The 22,455-nt window shown below is 48.6% G+C and overlaps 1 protein-coding gene across 1 annotated transcript in view; it reads left to right on the top strand.

Annotated features, from left to right (window-relative positions):
• aadac (arylacetamide deacetylase) overlaps positions 1-22,455 on the top strand; it is a 68,480-nt gene that overhangs the window by 29,085 nt on the left and 16,940 nt on the right. The window contains exon 2 of the mRNA XM_041215203.1: positions 21,369-21,591. Within this exon, the coding sequence (XP_041071137.1) occupies positions 21,369-21,591 (223 nt within the window). The remainder of the gene's footprint in view (positions 1-21,368; positions 21,592-22,455) is intronic.

Raw genomic sequence — 22,455 nt, 5'->3', positions numbered from 1 at the left:
CTAACAAGGGATCGACAAACTGTAACAACATCCAGTTATATTTATTTACATTTATACCTTTAAGGCAGTAAATCATTTCAAGGTGATTCACAGGAGAGTTGCCAAACACAATTTGACACGGGGCCACTTAAGGAGATATTATGTCAGATGACTAAAAGCTTGGCAAAACAGGTTTTACGGGGAGTCTTAAAGGAGGGAAGTATTGAGGCAGAGAGCTTTAGGGAAGGAATCACAGAACTTAGGGCCCAGGCCGCTGAAGGCTCAGCCAAGAGTAGTGGAATGATTAAAATCAGGGATGCTCAAGAGGCCAGAATTGGAGGAGAGCAGATATCTCGAGTTGTGGGCTGGAGAGGATTACAGAAATAGGGAGAGTCAACGCACTGGAGAAATTTGTAGTCAAGGATAAGAACTTTAAAATAGAGGCCTTTCTTAAGTGAGAGCTAACGTAGGTCAGCAAGCATAGGAGTGATAGGTAGACAGGACTTGGTGTGAGTCAGGAGACCTGTGGCAGAGTCTTGGATGAAGTTTACAAAGAGAACAATGTGGGAAGTCTGCCAGGAGTCTGTTGAAATAGTCAAGTACAGGGGTGACAAAGACATGAATGAAGGGTTCAGCTTAGATGAGCTGAGGTAGTTGGGGGGGTGAGTGGGGGTTAGCAGTGGGTGGGTTGGGTGATGCTATTTGGGTGGAAATAGGAGGTAATAGTGTGGATATATGGTTGGAAGTTCATCTCGGGGTCAAATATGATACCAAGGTTGCGAACAATTTGCCTCAGACAGTTGCCAGTGATAGGGATGGAGTCGGTAGTTGGGGAACGTAGATTGGATTGGCAACCGAACTTCTTCGTTCTTACCAATATTTAGGTGGAAGAAATTTCCCCTTTTCCAACATGGATGCCAGATGAGCATTCTTACAATTTAGTGACAGTGGTGGTGTCGAGCGAGAAGGTGGTGAAATAGAGCTGGGTATCACCAGCCTACATGTGGGAACTGACATTGTGTTTTGAATGATATTGCTAAAAGGGCCTCAAGTAGATGAGACATGGGAAGTGACCATGGATAGATCCTTGAAATGTACACCTGAGGTAAAAGTGAGAGAGCAGGAAAAGAAGCAGAACCAACTTAAAAGGAGAGAGTTAAAAAAGCAAACAAAAAGGACACAAAGGCTGAGAGCAGAGACCAAAATGTTGAGTGGCTTAAAGCACAAGTTTTCATTCTGAGCAACATGGACCCTGGAGGTCACCTGAACTAATTGGGAAGGCAGTACCAGCAGAGTAGGATATTGATCAGTTTTGTTCACTAAAGGAGGGGGTACCAAACAAATCGGCTGTTTAAGAAGCCAAATCTAATTGTGTCATCTGCTTTGTAAAAAAGTGCTGAAAGAAACAACAGGTTGGCTCCAATTACATCATTTAGTTGCTCATGTGACTTTGTAGCATTTACACTGGTTAAAATCTCCAGTCATTTACCCTCCCACATAAAGTGGATGTCGAAGGCTGCAAGAAACTGTCCAGTTTATGGAAGTGGTTTTAAAGAACCCTAAAGTAAGGCTTGAGACAGCATTTTGAAGCTATTCCTTAACCATTTATCGTGGAATTCATTTTCCAGTTTCCTTTTTGTTGATCCTTTTTGAGTTTCCGTTATTTGGTGCAACCATTCTATTGGGATAGTGGGAACTTCCCAGACATTTCTTAGAGGAAGAAAAGGTTGTGAGGGCAGGGTTTGGGGTTGGAGGTGGTTGGGGTGCAGGGAGCCATAGTGACATTCAGTTACTTCTCAGTAGCCCCCACTCTCAATTACAGGCAGAGGTCTACCTTAAATAACTGTGTGTGTGTGTGTGTGTGTGTGTGTGTGTGTGTGTGTGTAACTGACTCTACAAGCATTGGGTCGACAGTCAGATGCAGCCTCTGGCATAGGACCAATAAATTGCTTTGCTAGGAATTCCTTTGGGATTCCTTCCAATTACACTATCATAGTTTTGGTCAAAGATGGGCCATAGCTGACTGGGAGCACTTGCCTCTGAACCAGATGGCTGTGGGTTCAAGTAACAGAAAATAAACTTAAACACAAAATCTAGGCTGACAGTCCCAGTGCAATACTGAGTGAGTGCTGCACTGCTGGAGATGCCTCTTTGAGATGAGACATTAAACTGAGGCCCTGTATATCCTGTCAGGTAGATATAAAAGGTCACACAACACTTTGAAGAGCAGGGGATTTCTCCCAAGTGTTAAGGATTTAAATACACTTGAGGTTCTAGTCAGCTAGTTTATTTCATCATTCTCCCTTTATATCCATTCTAGGGTCATAGGTCATAGGGACATGGGAGCAGGAGTAGGCCATTTAGCCCATTGAGCCTGCTTTGCCATTCAAAAGATCATGGCTGATCTGGTTCTGGTCTCAACCCCATTTTCCTGTCAGCACCCCCATAACCCTTGACTTCCTCGTCTATCAAAAACCCACCTAACTCAGCCTTGAATAAATTCAATGACCCAGCCTCCACTGCTTTCTGGGGAAGATAATTCCACAGACTAACAGGGAGGAAATAAATTCTCCTTACCTCCACCATAAAAGGGAGACCTCTTATTCTTAAACTGTGTCCCCTAGTTCTCGTTTCTCCAATAAGGCGAAACATCCTCTTAGCATCCACCTTGTCAAGTCCCCTCAGGATCTTAAATGTTTCAATAAGATCACCTTGCATTCTTCTAAGTTCCAATGAGTATATGGCTAACCTGTTCAACCTTTCCTCACAAGATAAGCATTCTACAGAATAAATGCTGGATGAGGATTGATTGCAGCAGACTAGACCAGTAAGAGTGCCTTCACTGAGCCCAGGTGTTGGATCACCCACACCACTGAGTCACAAGACAGTTGGCTCATGCCCCACTCCAGAGTCTTGAGCACATAATTCAGGCAAACACTCCAACAGAATACTGAGAGAGTGCTGCACTGCCAGATGTGCTGTTAATTTGAGGCCCCATCTGCCCTCGCTGTAAATCATTCCATGGTACTATTTGAATTAGAGCGGGAGAGTTCTCCCAGTGATCAGGCCAGTAGTTAAATCTCAACCAGCATCATTAAAGCAGATTACCTGGGCATTATCTCATTGCAATTCGTGGGAGCTTGTGTGCGCAAATTAGGGGAGATGGTAATGTAGTGGTTATGTCACCGGACTACTAATCCAGAGGCCCAGTCTAATGTTCTGGGGACAAGAGTTCAAATTCCACCACAGCAACTGGTGGAATTGAAGTTTAGTTAGTAATCTGGAATAGTCTCAGTAACGGTCACCATGAAACCATTGTCGATTGTTGTAAAAACCCGTCTGGTTTGTTAATGTCCTCGGGGGAAGGAAATCTGCTATCTTTACCTGGCCTGGCCTAAATGTGACTCCAGACCCACAGCAACATGGTTGGCTCTTAACTGCCCTCTGAAATGGGGTGGCAAGCCATTTAGTTCAAGGGTTTATAGGAATGGGCATCAAATGCTGGCCTTGCCAGCGATGCCCACGTCCCATGAAAGAATAAATATAATTGATTGCTATGTTGCCTACATAAGCAGTGCCAGGGCTTAAAAGTTATTTCAATGGCTGTAAAGCCCTTTGGGGTGCCCTGAGGTTGTGAAAAGGCGCTATATAAACGCATGTCCCTTCATCCTTCTTTGAAACTTGCAGAGACATGTCAAGTGGCCTCCTCCTGTGCTGTAACCATTCTAGGGGTGAGCACATGGACAGCGTTTCTGTCAATCGTCTGGCAAAGTTCCAGCAGCCGATCACTAGAATCCCACCAAGGAAATTCCTGTCATTTATTCCAGTGGCAGTGTGATCCCTGTGGTGACATTGCAAATCTGATACTTTGCATCTGCACCTCTGCCATGCCTGCAATGTATTTGAATCCACTTTGCAACCAGCACACCTGCACTCCAGCCACGCTATTGGAATATAAATATAGGTAAAGCAGTGCACTGGAGTTGCTCCTCTGAGTCCTGGTCTGCATTATTAGAGCAAATGTACTCTAAATGTTAGAAAAAAAAAACTGGTGAGCAATCTGCCCCCAGGATTCTCCCCCTCAAACCATAAGCCCATGAGATGTAGGAGCATAAGTAGGCCATTCGGCCCATCGAGAATGCCCTGCCATTCAATTAGATTATGACAGATCTAATAATCCTCAACTCCACTTTCCTGCCTTTTCCCCATAACACATGATTCCCTGACTGATTAAAAACCTGTCTATCTCAGCCTTGAATATACTTAATGACCCAGCCTCTACAGCCCTCTGCGGTAAAGAATTCCACAGATTCACTACCCTCTGAGAGAAGAAATTCCTCTTCATCTCTGTTTTAAATGGACGTCCCCTTACTCTGAGATTATGCCCTCTGGTCCTAGACTCTCCCAAAAGGGGAAATAGCCCCTCAGCAGCTACCCTGTCAAGCCCCCTAAGAATTTGATGTTTCAATAAGGTCGCCTCCCACTCTTCTAAACTCCAATGAGTACAGGCCCAACCTACTGAACCTCTCCTCCTAAGAAAATCCCTCCAACTCCGGGATCAACCGAGTGAACCTTCTCTGGACTGCCTCCAATGCTGATATTAACACCTTACGAAGAGTGAAATGACATAGAATTTACAGCACAGAAACAGGCTGCTTGGCCTGACTTGTCCCATGCGCTCCACCCGCCCTCTGTCAAGTGGCAATCATCTTGTTAAAGGCAAAAACAGAATTACCTGGAAAAACTCAGCAGGTCTGGCAGCATCGGCGGAGAAGAAAAGAGTTGACGTTTCGAGTCCTCATGACCCTTCGACAGAACTTGAGTTCGAGTCCAGGAAAGAGCTGAAATATAAGCTGGTTTAAGGTGTGTGTGGGGGGCGGAGAGATAGAGAGACAGAGAGGTGGAGGGGGTTGGTGTGGTTGTAGGGACAAACAAGCAGTGATAGAAGCAGATCATCAAAAGATGTCAACGACAGTAGTACAATAGAACACATAGGTGTTAAAGTTAAAGTTGGTGATATTATCTAAACGAATGTGCTAATTAAGAATGGATGGTAGGGCACTCAAGGTATAGCTCTAGTGAGTTTTTTTTTATAATGGAAATAGGTGGGAAAAGGAAAATCTTTATAATTTATTGAAAAAAAAAAGAAGGGGGAAACAGAAAGGGGATGGGGATGGGGGAGGGAGCTCACGACCTAAAGTTGTTGAATTCAATATTCAGTCCGGAAGGCTGTAAAGTCCCTAGTCGGAAGATGAGGTGTTGTTCCTCCAGTTTGCGTTGGGCTTCACTGGAACAATGCAGCAAGCCAAGGACAGACATGTGGGCAAGAGAGCAGGGTGGAGTGTTAAAATGGCAAGCGACAGGGAGGTTTGGGTCATTCTTGCGGACAGACCGCAGGTGTTCTGCAAAGCGGTCACCCAGCTTACGTTTGGTCTCTCCAATGTAGAGGAGACCACATTGGGAGCAATGAATGCAGTAGACTAAGTTGGGGGAAATGCAAGTGAAATGCTGCTTCACTTGAAAGGAGTGTTTGGGTCCTTGGACGGTGAGGAGAGAGGAAGTGAAGGGGCAGGTGTTGCATCTTTTGCGTGGGCATGGGGTTGTGCCATAGGAGGGGGTTGAGGAGTAGGGGGTGATGGAGGAGTGGACCAGAGTGTCCCGGAGGGAGCGATCCCTACGGAATGCCGATAAAGGGGGTGAAGGGAAGATGTGTTTGGTGGTGGCATCATGCTGGAGTTGGCGGAAATGGCGGAGGATGATCCTTTGAATGCGGAGGCTGGTGGGGTGATAAGTGAGGACAAGGGGGACCCTATCATGTTTCTGGGAGGGAGGAGAAGGAGTGAGGGCGGATGCGCGGGAGATGGGCCGGACACGGTTGAGGGCCCTGTCAACGACCGCGGGTGGAAAACCTCGGTTAAGGAAGAAGGAGGACATGTCAGAGGAACTGTTTTTGAATGTAGCATCATCGGAACAGATGCGACGGAGGCGAAGGAACTGAGAGAATGGGATGGAGTCCTTACAGGAAGTGGGGTGTGAGGAGCTGTAGTCGAGATAGCTGTGGGTGTCGGTGGGTTTGTAATGGATATTGGTGGACAGTCTATCACCAGAGATTGAGACAGAGAGGTCAAGGAAGGGAAGGGAAGTGTCAGAGATGGACCACGTGAAAATGATGGAGGGGTGGAGATTGGAAGCAAAATTAATAAATTTTTCCAAGTCCTGACGAGAGCATGAAGCGGCACCGAAATAATCATCGATGTACCGGAGAAAGAGTTGTGGAAGGGGGCCGGAGTAGGACTGCAACAAGGAATGTTCCACATACCCCATAAAGAGACAGGCATAGCTGGGGCCCATGCGGGTACCCATAGCCACACCTTTTATTTGGAGGAAGTGAGAGGAGTTGAAGGAGAAATTGTTCAGCGTGAGAACAAGTTCAGCCAGACGGAGGAGAGTAGTGATGGATGGGGATTGTTCGGGCCTCTGTTCGAGGAAGAAGCTAAGGGCCCTCAGACCATCCTGGTGGGGGATGGAGGTGTAGAGGGATTGGACGTCCATGGTGAAGAGGAAGCGGTAGGGGCCAGGGAACTGGAAATTGTTGATGTGACGTAAGGTGTCAGAGGAATCACGGATGTAGGTGGGAAGGGACTGGACAAGGGGAGAGAGAAGGGAGTCAAGATAACGAGAAATGAGTTCTGTGGGGCAGGAGCAAGCTGAGACGATCGGTCTACCGGGGCAGTTCTGTTTGTGGATTTTGGGTAGGAGATAGAAGCGGGCCGTCCGAGGTTGGGCAACTATCAGGTTGGAAGCTGTGGGAGGGAGATCCCCAGAGGAGATGAGGTCAGTGACAGTCCTGGAAACAGTGGCTTGATGTTCAGTGGTGGGGTCATGGTCCAGGGAGAGGTAGGAGGAAGTGTCTGCGAGTTGACGCTCAGCCTCCGCGAGGTAGAGGTCAGTGCGCCAGACAACAACGGCACCACCCTTGTCAGCGGGTTTGATGACAATGTCAGGGTTGGACCTGAGAGAATGGAGTGCAGTAAGTTCAGAGAGAGACAGGTTAGAATGGGTGAGAGGAGCAGAGAAATTGAGACGACTAATGTCGCGCCGACAGTTCTCAATGAAAAGATCGAGAGAAGGTAAGAATCCAGAGGGAGGGGTCCAGGTGGAGGGAGAATATTGGAGATGGGTAAAAGGATCCGTTGAACTGGGAGAGGACTCCTGCCCAAAGAAGTGAGCCCGGAGACGAAGACGGCGGAAGAAGAGTTCAGTATCATGCCGAGCCCGAAATTCATTGAGGTGAGGGCGTAAGGGTATGAAACTAAGTCCTTTGCTGAGCACTGAACGTTCAGCATCGGAGAGGGGAAGGTCAGGGGGTATAGTGAATACACGGCTGGGGTTGGGACTGGAAGAAAGGGTGGGGACGGAGGGACAGGCAGGGGTCGAGGGTCCTAGATGGGTGTTGGTGTCGATGAGTTGTTGGAGCTTGCGTTCCTTAGCACTTGAGAGAAAGAGAAAAAGTTTCTTGTTGAGGCGTCGGATGAGCCGAAGGATAAAATGAAACTGGGGGCACGCGCAGCTTTGAAAAAGGGTACGGCGGTGCTGCTGGAGGGAGAGGTCGAGTGTGTTCATATGGCGGCGCATGGCACTGAGAGTGGATTTCAGAATGTGACGGGAACAGCAGTCCGAGAAACGTTTTATGTCCCGGAGATACCTGTAATCCTGGGTGGGTTCGAAACATGAGGGGTGGAATTTCAGTTGAAATCCACGTGGGGTAAGTCGGAGACGGAGACAGTCACTGAGAAAGGAGATATGGCTGTGAAAGCGGGTTTTAGTAAACATCTTGTCAAACACTAGGAGAGAAATGGAAAGCAATGAAGGTGAACGAGGCAACAGAGAGATCCGGAAATCTTGTCGCAGAGAGGAACAGAACTTCTTCAAGGAGGTAGGCATTTCTTGAAGAGCAATGGCAGTCAATTAAACACAGAGAGAAAAAGGTGTGGCTATGGGTACCCGCATGGGCCCCAGCTATGCCTGTCTCTTTATGGGGTATGTGGAACATTCCTTGTTGCAGTCCTACTCCGGCCCCCTTCCACAACTCTTTCTCCGGTACATCGATGATTATTTCGGTGCCGCTTCATGCTCTAGTCAGGACTTGGAAAAATTTATTAATTTTGCTTCCAATCTCCACCCCTCCATCATTTTCACGTGGTCCATCTCTGACACTTCCCTTCCCTTCCTTGACCTCTCTGTCTCAATCTCTGGTGATAGACTGTCCACCAATATCCATTACAAACCCACCGACTCCCACAGCTATCTCGACTACAGCTCCTCACACCCCACTTCCTGTAAGGACTCCATCCCATTCTCTCAGTTCCTTCGCCTCCGTCGCATCTGTTCCGATGATGCTACATTCAAAAACAGTTCCTCTGACATGTCCTCCTTCTTCCTTAACCGAGGTTTTCCACCCACGGTCGTTGACAGGGCCCTCAACCGTGTCCGGCCCATCTCCTGCGCATCCGCCCTCACTCCTTCTCCTCCCTCCCAGAAACATGATAGGGTCCCCCTTGTCCTCACTTATCACCCCACCAGCCTCTGCATTCAAAGGATCATCCTCCGCCATTTCCGCCAACTCCAGCATGATGCCACCACCAAACACATCTTCCCTTCACCCCCCCTTATCGGCATTCCGTAGGGATCGCTCCCTCCGGGACACCCTGGTCCACTCCTCCATCACCCCCTACTCCTCAACCCCCTCCTATGGCACAACCCCATGCCCACGCAAAAGATGCAACACCTGCCCCTTCACTTCCTCTCTCCTCACTGTCCAAGGACCCAAACACTCCTTTCAAGTGAAGCAGCATTTCACTTGCATTTCCCCCAACTTAGTCTACTGCATTCGTTGCTCCCAATGTGGTCTCCTCTACATTGGAGAGACCAAACGTAAGCTGGGCGACCGCTTTGCAGAACACCTGCGGTCTGTCCGCAAGAATGACCCAAACCTCCCTGTCGCTTGCCATTTTAACACTCCACCCTGCTCTCTTGCCCACATGTCTGTCCTTGGCTTGCTGCATTGTTCCAGTGAAGCCCAACGCAAACTGGAGGAACAACACCTCATCTTCCGACTAGGGACTTTACAGCCTTCCGGACTGAATATTGAATTCAACAACTTTAGGTCGTGAGCTCCCTCCCCCATCCCCATCCCCTTTCTGTTTCTCCCTTCTTTTTTTTTCCAATAAATTATAAAGATTTTCCTTTTCCCACCTATTTCCATTATTAAAAAAAAACTCACTAGAGCTATACCTTGAGTGCCCTACCATCCATTCTTAATTAGCACATTCGTTTAGATAATATCACCAACTTTAACTTTAACACCTATGTGTTCTATTGTACTATTGTCGTTGACATCTTTTGATGATCTGCTTCTATCACTGCTTGTTTGTCCCTACAACCACACCAACCCCCTCCACCTCTCTGTCTCTCTATCTCTCCGCCCCCCACACACACACCTTAAACCAGCTTATATTTCAGCTCTTTCCTGGACTCGAACTCAAGTTCTGTCGAAGGGTCATGAGGACTCGAAACGTCAACTCTTTTCTTCTCCGCTGATGCTGCCAGACCTGCTGAGTTTTTCCAGGTAATTCTGTTTTTGTTTTGGATTTCCAGCATCCGCAGTTTTTTTGTTTTTATCTTGTTAAAGGCAATTGCTAGTTAAACAGGTGATGGGCATTAAATGGAATAAAATGATACAGCTGGAACAATTTGTGTGAAAGCTACTTGGAAGTCAGTAGCACTGAGGAGTTGTCTTGAAAATAAATCAGTTTGAACCAAAAGTTCAGCCTGGATTAATTCTTCCACTACAACCTCTTATTGTGAGTAACACCCTCCTCCCACTCTACTTTATCTCGCCCTGCATTCTGCTATTTTTTCTCTTCTTTGTGTATTTAGCTACCTTCCCCTTAAATGCTTCTATGCTGTTGGCCTCAACCTCACTATCACATGGAGTAGTTAACGTTCTAATGTCTCTCTGGGAAAAGGAGTTTCTCCTGAGCTCGTCAGTGAATTTATTAAGGACAAACTTTTATTTATGTTACAAAACAAAAACAGAATTACCTGGAAAAACTCAGCAGGTCTGGCAGCATCGGCGGAGAAGAAAAGAGTTGACGTTTCGAGTCCTCATGACCCTTCGACAGAACTTGAGTTCGAGTCCAGGAAAGAGCTGAAATATAAGCTGGTTTAAGGTGTGTGTGTGGGGGGCGGAGAGATAGAGAGACAGAGAGGTGGAGGGGGTTGGTGTGGTTGTAGCGACAAACAAGCAGTGATAGAAGCAGATCATCAAAAGATGTCAACAACAATAGTACAATAGAACACATAGGTGTTAAAGTTAAAGTTGGTGATATTATCTAAACGAATGTGCTAATTAAGAATGGATGGTAGGGCACTCAAGGTATAGCTCTAGTGGGTTTTTTTTTTATTTTCTATAATGGAAATAGGTGGGAAAAGGAAAATCTTTATAATTTATTGGGAAAAAAAAGAAGGGGGAAACAGAAAGGGGGTGGGGATGGGGGAGGGGACTCACGACCTAAAGTTGTTGAATTCAATATTCAGTCCGGAAGGCTGTAAAGTCCCTAGTCGGAAGATGAGGTGTTGTTCCTCCAGTTTGCGTTGGGCTTCACTGGAACAATGCAGCAAGCCAAGGACAGACATGTGGGCAAGAGAGCAGGGTGGAGTGTTAAAATGGCAAGCGACAGGGAGGTTTGGGTCATTCTTGCGGACAGACCGCAGGTGTTCTGCAAAGCGGTCGCCCAGTTTACGTTTGGTCTCTCCAATGTAGAGGAGACCACATTGGGAGCAACGAATGCAGTAGACTAAGTTGGGGGAAATGCAAGTGAAATGCTGCTTCACTTGAAAGGAGTGTTTGGGTCCTTGGACGGTGAGGAGAGAGGAAGTGAAGGGGCAGGTGTTGCATCTTTTGCGTGGGCAAGGGGTTGTGCCATAGGAGGGGGTTGAGGAGTAGGGGGTGATGGAGGAGTGGACCAGGGTGTCCCGGAGGGAGCGATCCCTACGGAATGCCGATAAGGGGGGTGAAGGGAAGATGTGTTTGGTAGTGGCATCATGCTGGAGTTGGCGGAAATGGCGGAGGATGATCCTTTGAATGCGGAGGCTGGTGGGGTGATAAGTGAGGACAAGGGGGACCCTATCATGTTTCTGGGAGGGAGGAGAAGGAGTGAGGGCGGATGCGCGGGAGATGGGCCGGACACGGTTGAGGGCCCTGTCAACGACCGTGGGTGGAAAACCTCGGTTAAGGAAGAAGGAGGACATGTCAGAGGAACTGTTTTTGAATGTAGCATCATCGGAACAGATGCGACGGAGGCGAAGGAACTGAGAGAATGGGATGGAGTCCTTACAGGAAGTGGGGTGTGAGGAGCTGTAGTCGAGATAGCTGTGGGTGTCGGTGGGTTTGTAATGGATATTGGTGGACAGTCTATCACCAGAGATTGAGACAGAGAGGTCAAGGAAGGGAAGGGAAGTGTCAGAGATGGACCACGTGAAAATGATGGAGGGGTGGAGATTGGAAGCAAAATTAATAAATTTTTCCAAGTCCTGACGAGAGCATGAAGCAGCACCAAAGTAATCATCGATGTACCGGAGAAAGAGTTGTGGAAGGGGGCCGGAGTAGGACTGCAACAAGGAATGTTCCACATACCCCATAAAGAGACAGGCATAGCTGGGGCCCATGCGGGTACCCATAGCCACACCTTTTATTTGGAGGAAGTGAGAGGAGTTGAAGGAGAAATTGTTCAGCGTGAGAACAAGTTCAGCCAGACGGAGGAGAGTAGTGGTGGATGGGGATTGTTCGGGCCTCTGTTCGAGGAAGAAGCTAAGGGCCCTCAGACCATCCTGGTGGGGGATGGAGGTGTAGAGGGATTGGACGTCCATGGTGAAGAGGAAGCGGTAGGGGCCAGGGAACTGGAAATTGTTGATGTGACGTAAGGTGTCAGAGGAATCACGGATGTAGGTGGGAAGGGACTGGACAAGGGGAGAGAGAAGGGAGTCAAGATAACGAGAAATGAGTTCTGTGGGGCAGGAGCAAGCTGAGACGATCGGTCTACCGGGGCAGTTCTGTTTGTGGATTTTGGGTAGGAGATAGAAGCGGGCCGTCCGAGGTTGGGCAACTATCAGGTTGGAAGCTGTGGGAGGGAGATCCCCAGAGGAGATGAGGTCAGTGACAGTCCTGGAAACAGTGGCTTGATGTTCAGTGGTGGGGTCATGGTCCAGGGAGAGGTAGGAGGAAGTGTCTGCGAGTTGACGCTCAGCCTCCGCGTGGTAGAGGTCAGTGCGCCAGACAACAACAGCACCACCCTTGTCAGCAGGTTTGATGACAATGTCAGGGTTGGACCTGAGAGAATGGAGTGCAGTAAATTCAGAGAGAGACAGGTTAGAATGGGTGAGAGGAGCAGAGAAATTGAGACGACTAATGTCGCGCCGACAGTTCTCAATGAAAAGATCGAGAGAAGGTAAGAATCCAGAGGGAGGGGTCCAGGTGGAGGGAGAATATTGAAGATGGGTAAAAGGATCCGTTGAACTGGGAGAGGACTCCTGCCCAAAGAAGTGAGCCCGGAGACGAAGACGGCGGAAGAAGAGTTCAGTATCATGCCGAGCCCGAAATTCATTGAGGTGAGGGCGTAAGGGTATGAAACTAAGTCCTTTGCTGAGCACTGAACGTTCAGCATCGGAGAGGGGAAGGTCAGGGGGTATAGTGAATACACGGCTGGGGCTGGGATTGGAAGATGGGGTGGGGACGGAGGGACAGGCAGGGGTGGAGGGTCCTAGATGGGTGTTGGTGTCGATGAGTTGTTGGAGCTTGCGTTCCTTAGCACTTGAGAGAAACAGAAAAAGTTTCTTGTTGAGGCGTCGGATGAGCCGAAGAATAAAATGAAACTGGGGGCACGCGCAGCTTTGAAAAAGGGTACGGCGGTGCTGCTGGAGGGAGAGGTCGAGTGTGTTCATATGGCGGCGCATGGCACTGAGAGTGGATTTCAGAATGTGACGGGAACAGCAGTCCGAGAAACGTTTTATGTCCCGGAGATACCTGTAATCCTGGGTGGGTTCGAAACATGAGGGGTGGAATTTCAGTTGAAATCCACGTGGGGTAAGTCGGAGACGGAGACAGTCACTGAGAAAGGAGATATGGCTGTGAAAGCGGGTTTTAGTAAACACCTTGTCAAACACTAGGAGAGAAATGGAAAGCAATGAAGGTGAACGAGGCAACAGAGAGATCCGGAAATCTTGTCGCAGAGAGGAACAGAACTTCTTCAAGGAGGTAGGCATTTCTTGAAGAGCAGTGGCAGTCAATTAAACACAGAGATAAAAACAAAAAAACTGCGGATGCTGGAAATCCAAAACAAAAACAGAATTACCTGGAAAAACTCAGCAGGTCTGGCAGCATCGGCGGAGAAGAAAAGAGTTGACGTTTCGAGTCCTCATGACCCTTCGACAGAACTTGAGTTCGAGTCCAGGAAAGAGCTGAAATATAAGCTGGTTTAAGGTGTGTGTGTGGGGGGCGGAGAGATAGAGAGACAGAGAGGTGGAGGGGGTTGGTGTGGTTGTAGCGACAAACAAGCAGTGATAGAAGCAGATCATCAAAAGATGTCAACAACAATAGTACAATAGAACACATAGGTGTTAAAGTTAAAGTTGGTGATATTATCTAAACGAATGTGCTAATTAAGAATGGATGGTAGGGCACTCAAGGTATAGCTCTAGTGGGTTTTTTTTTATTTTATATAATGGAAATAGGTGGGAAAAGGAAAATCTTTATAATTTATTGGGAAAAAAAAGAAGGGGGAAACAGAAAGGGGGTGGGGATGGGGGAGGGGACTCACGACCTAAAGTTGTTGAATTCAATATTCAGTCCGGAAGGCTGTAAAGTCCCTAGTCGGAAGATGAGGTGTTGTTCCTCCAGTTTGCGTTGGGCTTCACTGGAACAATGCAGCAAGCCAAGGACAGACATGTGGGCAAGAGAGCAGGGTGGAGTGTTAAAATGGCAAGCGACAGGGAGGTTTGGGTCATTCTTGCGGACAGACCGCAGGTGTTCTGCAAAGCGGTCGCCCAGTTTACGTTTGGTCTCTCCAATGTAGAGGAGACCACATTGGGAGCAACGAATGCAGTAGACTAAGTTGGGGGAAATGCAAGTGAAATGCTGCTTCACTTGAAAGGAGTGTTTGGGTCCTTGGACGGTGAGGAGAGAGGAAGTGAAGGGGCAGGTGTTGCATCTTTTGCGTGGGCAAGGGGTTGTGCCATAGGAGGGGGTTGAGGAGTAGGGGGTGATGGAGGAGTGGACCAGGGTGTCCCGGAGGGAGCGATCCCTACGGAATGCCGATAAGGGGGGTGAAGGGAAGATGTGTTTGGTAGTGGCATCATGCTGGAGTTGGCGGAAATGGCGGAGGATGATCCTTTGAATGCGGAGGCTGGTGGGGTGATAAGTGAGGACAAGGGGGACCCTATCATGTTTCTGGGAGGGAGGAGAAGGAGTGAGGGCGGATGCGCGGGAGATGGGCCGGACACGGTTGAGGGCCCTGTCAACGACCGTGGGTGGAAAACCTCGGTTAAGGAAGAAGGAGGACATGTCAGAGGAACTGTTTTTGAATGTAGCATCATCGGAACAGATGCGACGGAGGCGAAGGAACTGAGAGAATGGGATGGAGTCCTTACAGGAAGTGGGGTGTGAGGAGCTGTAGTCGAGATAGCTGTGGGTGTCGGTGGGTTTGTAATGGATATTGGTGGACAGTCTATCACCAGAGATTGAGACAGAGAGGTCAAGGAAGGGAAGGGAAGTGTCAGAGATGGACCACGTGAAAATGATGGAGGGGTGGAGATTGGAAGCAAAATTAATAAATTTTTCCAAGTCCTGACGAGAGCATGAAGCAGCACCAAAGTAATCATCGATGTACCGGAGAAAGAGTTGTGGAAGGGGGCCGGAGTAGGACTGCAACAAGGAATGTTCCACATACCCCATAAAGAGACAGGCATAGCTGGGGCCCATGCGGGTACCCATAGCCACACCTTTTATTTGGAGGAAGTGAGAGGAGTTGAAGGAGAAATTGTTCAGCGTGAGAACAAGTTCAGCCAGACGGAGGAGAGTAGTGGTGGATGGGGATTGTTCGGGCCTCTGTTCGAGGAAGAAGCTAAGGGCCCTCAGACCATCCTGGTGGGGGATGGAGGTGTAGAGGGATTGGACGTCCATGGTGAAGAGGAAGCGGTAGGGGCCAGGGAACTGGAAATTGTTGATGTGACGTAAGGTGTCAGAGGAATCACGGATGTAGGTGGGAAGGGACTGGACAAGGGGAGAGAGAAGGGAGTCAAGATAACGAGAAATGAGTTCTGTGGGGCAGGAGCAAGCTGAGACGATCGGTCTACCGGGGCAGTTCTGTTTGTGGATTTTGGGTAGGAGATAGAAGCGGGCCGTCCGAGGTTGGGCAACTATCAGGTTGGAAGCTGTGGGAGGGAGATCCCCAGAGGAGATGAGGTCAGTGACAGTCCTGGAAACAGTGGCTTGATGTTCAGTGGTGGGGTCATGGTCCAGGGAGAGGTAGGAGGAAGTGTCTGCGAGTTGACGCTCAGCCTCCGCGTGGTAGAGGTCAGTGCGCCAGACAACAACAGCACCACCCTTGTCAGCAGGTTTGATGACAATGTCAGGGTTGGACCTGAGAGAATGGAGTGCAGTAAATTCAGAGAGAGACAGGTTAGAATGGGTGAGAGGAGCAGAGAAATTGAGACGACTAATGTCGCGCCGACAGTTCTCAATGAAAAGATCGAGAGAAGGTAAGAATCCAGAGGGAGGGGTCCAGGTGGAGGGAGAATATTGAAGATGGGTAAAAGGATCCGTTGAACTGGGAGAGGACTCCTGCCCAAAGAAGTGAGCCCGGAGACGAAGACGGCGGAAGAAGAGTTCAGTATCATGCCGAGCCCGAAATTCATTGAGGTGAGGGCGTAAGGGTATGAAACTAAGTCCTTTGCTGAGCACTGAACGTTCAGCATCGGAGAGGGGAAGGTCAGGGGGTATAGTGAATACACGGCTGGGGCTGGGATTGGAAGATGGGGTGGGGACGGAGGGACAGGCAGGGGTGGAGGGTCCTAGATGGGTGTTGGTGTCGATGAGTTGTTGGAGCTTGCGTTCCTTAGCACTTGAGAGAAACAGAAAAAGTTTCTTGTTGAGGCGTCGGATGAGCCGAAGAATAAAATGAAACTGGGGGCACGCGCAGCTTTGAAAAAGGGTACGGCGGTGCTGCTGGAGGGAGAGGTCGAGTGTGTTCATATGGCGGCGCATGGCACTGAGAGTGGATTTCAGAATGTGACGGGAACAGCAGTCCGAGAAACGTTTTATGTCCCGGAGATACCTGTAATCCTGGGTGGGTTCGAAACATGAGGGGTGGAATTTCAGTTGAAATCCACGTGGGGTAAGTCGGAGACGGAGACAGTCACTGAGAAAGGAGATATGGCTGTGAAAGCGGGTTTTAGTAAACACCTTGTCAAACACTAGGAGAGAAATGGAAAGCAATGAAGGTGAACGAGGCAACAGAGAGATCCGGAAATCTTGTCGCAGAGAGGAACAGAACTTCTTCAAGGAGGTAGGCATTTCTTGAAGAGCAGTGGCAGTCAATTAAACACAGAGATAAAAACAAAAAAACTGCGGATGCTGGAAATCCAAAACAAAAACAGAATTACCTGGAAAAACTCAGCAGGTCTGGCAGCATCGGCGGAGAAGAAAAGAGTTGACGTTTCGAGTCCTCATGACCCTTCGACAGAACTTGAGTTCGAGTCCAGGAAAGAGCTGAAATATAAGCTGGTTTAAGGTGTGTGTGTGGGGGGCGGAGAGATAGAGAGACAGAGAGGTGGAGGGGGTTGGTGTGGTTGTAGCGACAAACAAGCAGTGATAGAAGCAGATCATCAAAAGATGTCAACAACAATAGTACAATAGAACACATAGGTGTTAAAGTTAAAGTTGGTGATATTATCTAAACGAATGTGCTAATTAAGAATGGATGGTAGGGCACTCAAGGTATAGCTCTAGTGGGTTTTTTTTTTATTTTATATAATGGAAATAGGTGGGAAAAGGAAAATCTTTATAATTTATTGGGAAAAAAAAGAAGGGGGAAACAGAAAGGGGGTGGGGATGGGGGAGGGGACTCACGACCTAAAGTTGTTGAATTCAATATTCAGTCCGGAAGGCTGTAAAGTCCCTAGTCGGAAGATGAGGTGTTGTTCCTCCAGTTTGCGTTGGGCTTCACTGGAACAATGCAGCAAGCCAAGGACAGACATGTGGGCAAGAGAGCAGGGTGGAGTGTTAAAATGGCAAGCGACAGGGAGGTTTGGGTCATTCTTGCGGACAGACCGCAGGTGTTCTGCAAAGCGGTCGCCCAGTTTACGTTTGGTCTCTCCAATGTAGAGGAGACCACATTGGGAGCAACGAATGCAGTAGACTAAGTTGGGGGAAATGCAAGTGAAATGCTGCTTCACTTGAAAGGAGTGTTTGGGTCCTTGGACGGTGAGGAGAGAGGAAGTGAAGGGGCAGGTGTTGCATCTTTTGCGTGGGCAAGGGGTTGTGCCATAGGAGGGGGTTGAGGAGTAGGGGGTGATGGAGGAGTGGACCAGGGTGTCCCGGAGGGAGCGATCCCTACGGAATGCCGATAAGGGGGGTGAAGGGAAGATGTGTTTGGTAGTGGCATCATGCTGGAGTTGGCGGAAATGGCGGAGGATGATCCTTTGAATGCGGAGGCTGGTGGGGTGATAAGTGAGGACAAGGGGGACCCTATCATGTTTCTGTGAGGGAGGAGAAGGAGTGAGGGCGGATGCGCGGGAGATGGGCCGGACACGGTTGAGGGCCCTGTCAACGACCGTGGGTGGAAAACCTCGGTTAAGGAAGAAGGAGGACATGTCAGAGGAACTGTTTTTGAATGTAGCATCATCGGAACAGATGCGACGGAGGCGAAGGAACTGAGAGAATGGGATGGAGTCCTTACAGGAAGTGGGGTGTGAGGAGCTGTAGTCGAGATAGCTGTGGGTGTCGGTGGGTTTGTAATGGATATTGGTGGACAGTCTATCACCAGAGATTGAGACAGAGAGGTCAAGGAAGGGAAGGGAAGTGTCAGAGATGGACCACGTGAAAATGATGGAGGGGTGGAGATTGGAAGCAAAATTAATAAATTTTTCCAAGTCCTGACGAGAGCATGAAGCAGCACCAAAGTAATCATCGATGTACCGGAGAAAGAGTTGTGGAAGGGGGCCGGAGTAGGACTGCAACAAGGAATGTTCCACATACCCCATAAAGAGACAGGCATAGCTGGGGCCCATGCGGGTACCCATAGCCACACCTTTTATCTACCTCTCCCTGGACCATGACCCCACCACTGAACATCAAGCCACTGTTTCCAGGACTGTCACTGACCTCATCTCCTCTGGGGATCTCCCTCCCACAGCTTCCAACCTGATAGTTGCCCAACCTCGGACGGCCCGCTTCTATCTCCTACCCAAATCCACAAACAGAACTGCCCCGGTAGACCGATCGTCTCAGCTTGCTCCTGCCCCACAGAACTCATTTCTCGTTATCTTGATTCCCTTCTCTCTCCCCTTGTCCAGTCCCTTCCCACCTACATCCGTGATTCCTCTGACACCTTACGTCACATCAACAATTTCCAGTTCCCTGGCCCCTACCGCTTCCTCTTCACCATGGACGTCCAATCCCTCTACACCTCCATCCCCCACCAGGATGGTCTGAGGGCCCTTAGCTTCTTCCTCGAACAGAGGCCCGAACAATCCCCATCCACCACTACTCTCCTCCGTCTGGCTGAACTTGTTCTCACGCTGAACAATTTCTCCTTCAACTCCTCTCACTTCCTCCAAATAAAAGGTGTGGCTATGGGTACCCGCATGGGCCCCAGCTATGCCTGTCTCTTTATGGGGTATGTGGAACATTCCTTGTTGCAGTCCTACTCCGGCCCCCTTCCACAACTCTTTCTCCGGTACATCGATGATTACTTTGGTGCTGCTTCATGCTCTCGTCAGGACTTGGAAAAATTTATTAATTTTGCTTCCAATCTCCACCCCTCCATCATTTTCACGTGGTCCATCTCTGACACTTCCCTTCCCTTCCTTGACCTCTCTGTCTCAATCTCTGGTGATAGACTGTCCACCAATATCCATTACAAACCCACCGACACCCACAGCTATCTCGACTACAGCTCCTCACACCCCACTTCCTGTAAGGACTCCATCCCATTCTCTCAGTTCCTTCGCCTCCGTCGCATCTGTTCCGATGATGCTACATTCAAAAACAGTTCCTCTGACATGTCCTCCTTCTTCCTTAACCGAGGTTTTCCACCCACGGTCGTTGACAGGGCCCTCAACCGTGTCCGGCCCATCTCCCGCGCATCCGCCCTCACTCCTTCTCCTCCCTCCCAGAAACATGATAGGGTCCCCCTTGTCCTCACTTATCACCCCACCAGCCTCCGCATTCAAAGGATCATCCTCCGCCATTTCCGCCAACTCCAGCATGATGCCACTACCAAACACATCTTCCCTTCACCCCCCTTATCGGCATTCCGTAGGGATCGCTCCCTCCGGGACACCCTGGTCCACTCCTCCATCACCCCCTACTCCTCAACCCCCTCCTATGGCACAACCCCTTGCCCACGCAAAAGATGCAACACCTGCCCCTTCACTTCCTCTCTCCTCACCGTCCAAGGACCCAAACACTCCTTTCAAGTGAAGCAGCATTTCACTTGCATTTCCCCCAACTTAGTCTACTGCATTCGTTACTCCCAATGTGGTCTCCTCTACATTGGAGAGACCAAACGTAAACTGGGCGACCGCTTTGCAGAACACCTGCGGTCTGTCCGCAAGAATGACCCAAACCTCCCTGTCGCTTGCCATTTTAACACTCCACCCTGCTCTCTTGCCCACATGTCTGTCCTTGGCTTGCTGCATTGTTCCAGTGAAGCCCAACGCAAACTGGAGGAACAACACCTCATCTTCCGACTAGGGACTTTACAGCCTTCCGGACTGAATATTGAATTCAACAACTTTAGGTCGTGAGTCCCCTCCCCCATCCCCACCCCCTTTCTGTTTCCCCCTTTTTTTTTTTCCAATAAATTATAAAGATTTTCCTTTTCCCACCTATTTCCATTATATAAAATAAAAAAAAAACCCACTAAAGCTATACCTTGAGTGCCCTACCATCCATTCTTAATTAGCACATTCGTTTAGATAATATCACCAACTTTAACTTTAACACCTATGTGTTCTATTGTACTATTGTTGTTGACATCTTTTGATGATCTGCTTCTATCACTGCTTGTTTGTCGCTACAACCACACCAACCCCCTCCACCTCTCTGTCTCTCTATCTCTCCGCCCCCCACACACACACCTTAAACCAGCTTATATTTCAGCTCTTTCCTGGACTCGAACTCAAGTTCTGTCGAAGGGTCATGAGGACTCGAAACGTCAACTCTTTTCTTCTCCGCCGATGCTGCCAGACCTGCTGAGTTTTTCCAGGTAATTCTGTTTTTGTTTTGGATTTCCAGCATCCGCAGTTTTTTTGTTTTTATTTATGTTCCCTAGTTTTCTAAGGAGTAATTTGACACTGGCACTGACTCTTTTCTATTTGTTTCAATCCCAGCCTACGATATCAGCTCACTCCACGGTCAGGTCATGCTCTCGGAGTTTCCAGTACGCAAGGAATTGCGCATTCGGTTACTAACTGCACACTCTTTTGAAAAAAGGATCTCGAGAATTGCTTGGAAAAAGAGAACCATTAAGGGACAGGGAGATAGCAAGCACCGACAGCGGAGTTAGATTAGGTGGCTTAGTTAAAGAAAAATACCAGTCTAAACGTGATGGGCCGAATGGTTGGTTTGTGTGCAGTAACATTGTTTAGTTCTAAGATTCCACGGTAAATGGGACAGCGGGCGTGAAATGGGTCTTTGGCCTGCAAAAGTGGGCATCAGTGAATTAGCGGCCTTCTGCAGTGGAAATCAAAATGTCCCAAGACTCTTCATAGGAGCACTGCCAAGCACAATTTGACACTGAGGCACATAAGGAGAGAATGGAATATCTGATCAAAAGCATGGTCAAGGTGTTAGGATTCAACATGAGACTTAAAGGAGGAGAGAGAGAGATAAGAGGGGGAGGACAAGTTTAGGGAATTCCAGAGCTTAGGGACCTTGACAGCTGAAGCCATCACTGACAGTAACAGAGACGAGGAAATCAAGCATGCGCAAGAGATCAAAATTGGAGGAGCACAGCGATCTCTGAGGGTTGTAGGGCTGGAGGGGGCTCATGCACCTGTTCTAATGGTCAGGGTAACCTGCATATCTGCTTCTCTTTGTCTGAATCTAGGCAGAGCTGACTGAACTCGTTGGGTTCAAACATTACATGGAGATGATGATGGTCCTCACTGTGGCAGAGTCGGTGGCTCCTTCGTCCGATGAAAATGTCAATGTGACGGACACCACGTTTAACAAGGTCCCCGTTCGCGTTTACGAGCCGAGCGGCCATCGCCCAGGACTGAAGCGAGCAGTGATTTTCATGCATGGTGGTGGATGGTGTCTAGGAAGTTCAAGTAAGTTTAAAATTACCCTCGAAAGAATGAAAAAAAGATTTGTATCTGTATATCATCTTCCGTGCTCCAACGCATCTTTGCCAGCAATGAAGAACTTTTGAAGTGTAGTCACTCCTGTAATGGGGGAACCATGGTAACCAATTTGCATACAGCAAAGTCCCACAGTCAGCAATGAGATAAATAATGTGCTAAGCTATTTTAACAAAGGTGGTTGCAGGATAAAAGTTGCAGGATAAAACACACTGAACAGAGCTCCCATGCTCCTCTTGGAATACCTTTACTTGCTGCTGAGAGAGCAAGTGGGACCTTTGTTTAGCATCTCATCTGAAAGATGGCATGTGCAACAGTGCCTGCAGCAGCCCCTTAGTATTGCACTGGCATGTCAGCTTGGATTACATGCTCGAGGTGGGGAGATGGTGGCATAGTGGTAATGTCACTGGAATTGTAATCCAGAGGTCCAGGCTAATGCTCTGGTGACATGGGTTCAAATCCCACTTTGGCAGCTGGCGGGATTTGGATTCAATTAATAAAATCTGGAATTAAAAGCTAGTCTCCGTAGTAGTGACCATGAAACCTTTGCTGATTGTTGTGAAACCCCATCTGGTTCAATAATACCCTTTAGGGATAGAAATCTGCTGCCTTCACCTGGTCTGGCCTACATGTGACTCCAGATCCAGAGCAATGTGGTTGATTCTTGAGTGTCCTCTGAAAAGGGGCTTAGCAAACTACTCAGTTTAAGGGCAATTAGGGATGGGCAACAAATAGTGGCCTTGCCAGCAACGCTCACATCCCATGAAAGAATAAAGAAAAGCTCTGGAGTGGAACTGAAACCTGTGACCTTGTGACTCAAATGTGAGCCTGCTA

This window comes from Carcharodon carcharias, chromosome 2, assembly GCF_017639515.1.
Source record: "Carcharodon carcharias isolate sCarCar2 chromosome 2, sCarCar2.pri, whole genome shotgun sequence".
NCBI classification, from domain to species: Eukaryota; Metazoa; Chordata; class Chondrichthyes; order Lamniformes; family Lamnidae; genus Carcharodon; species Carcharodon carcharias.
This window is presented reverse-complemented; position numbering and strand designations above follow the sequence as displayed.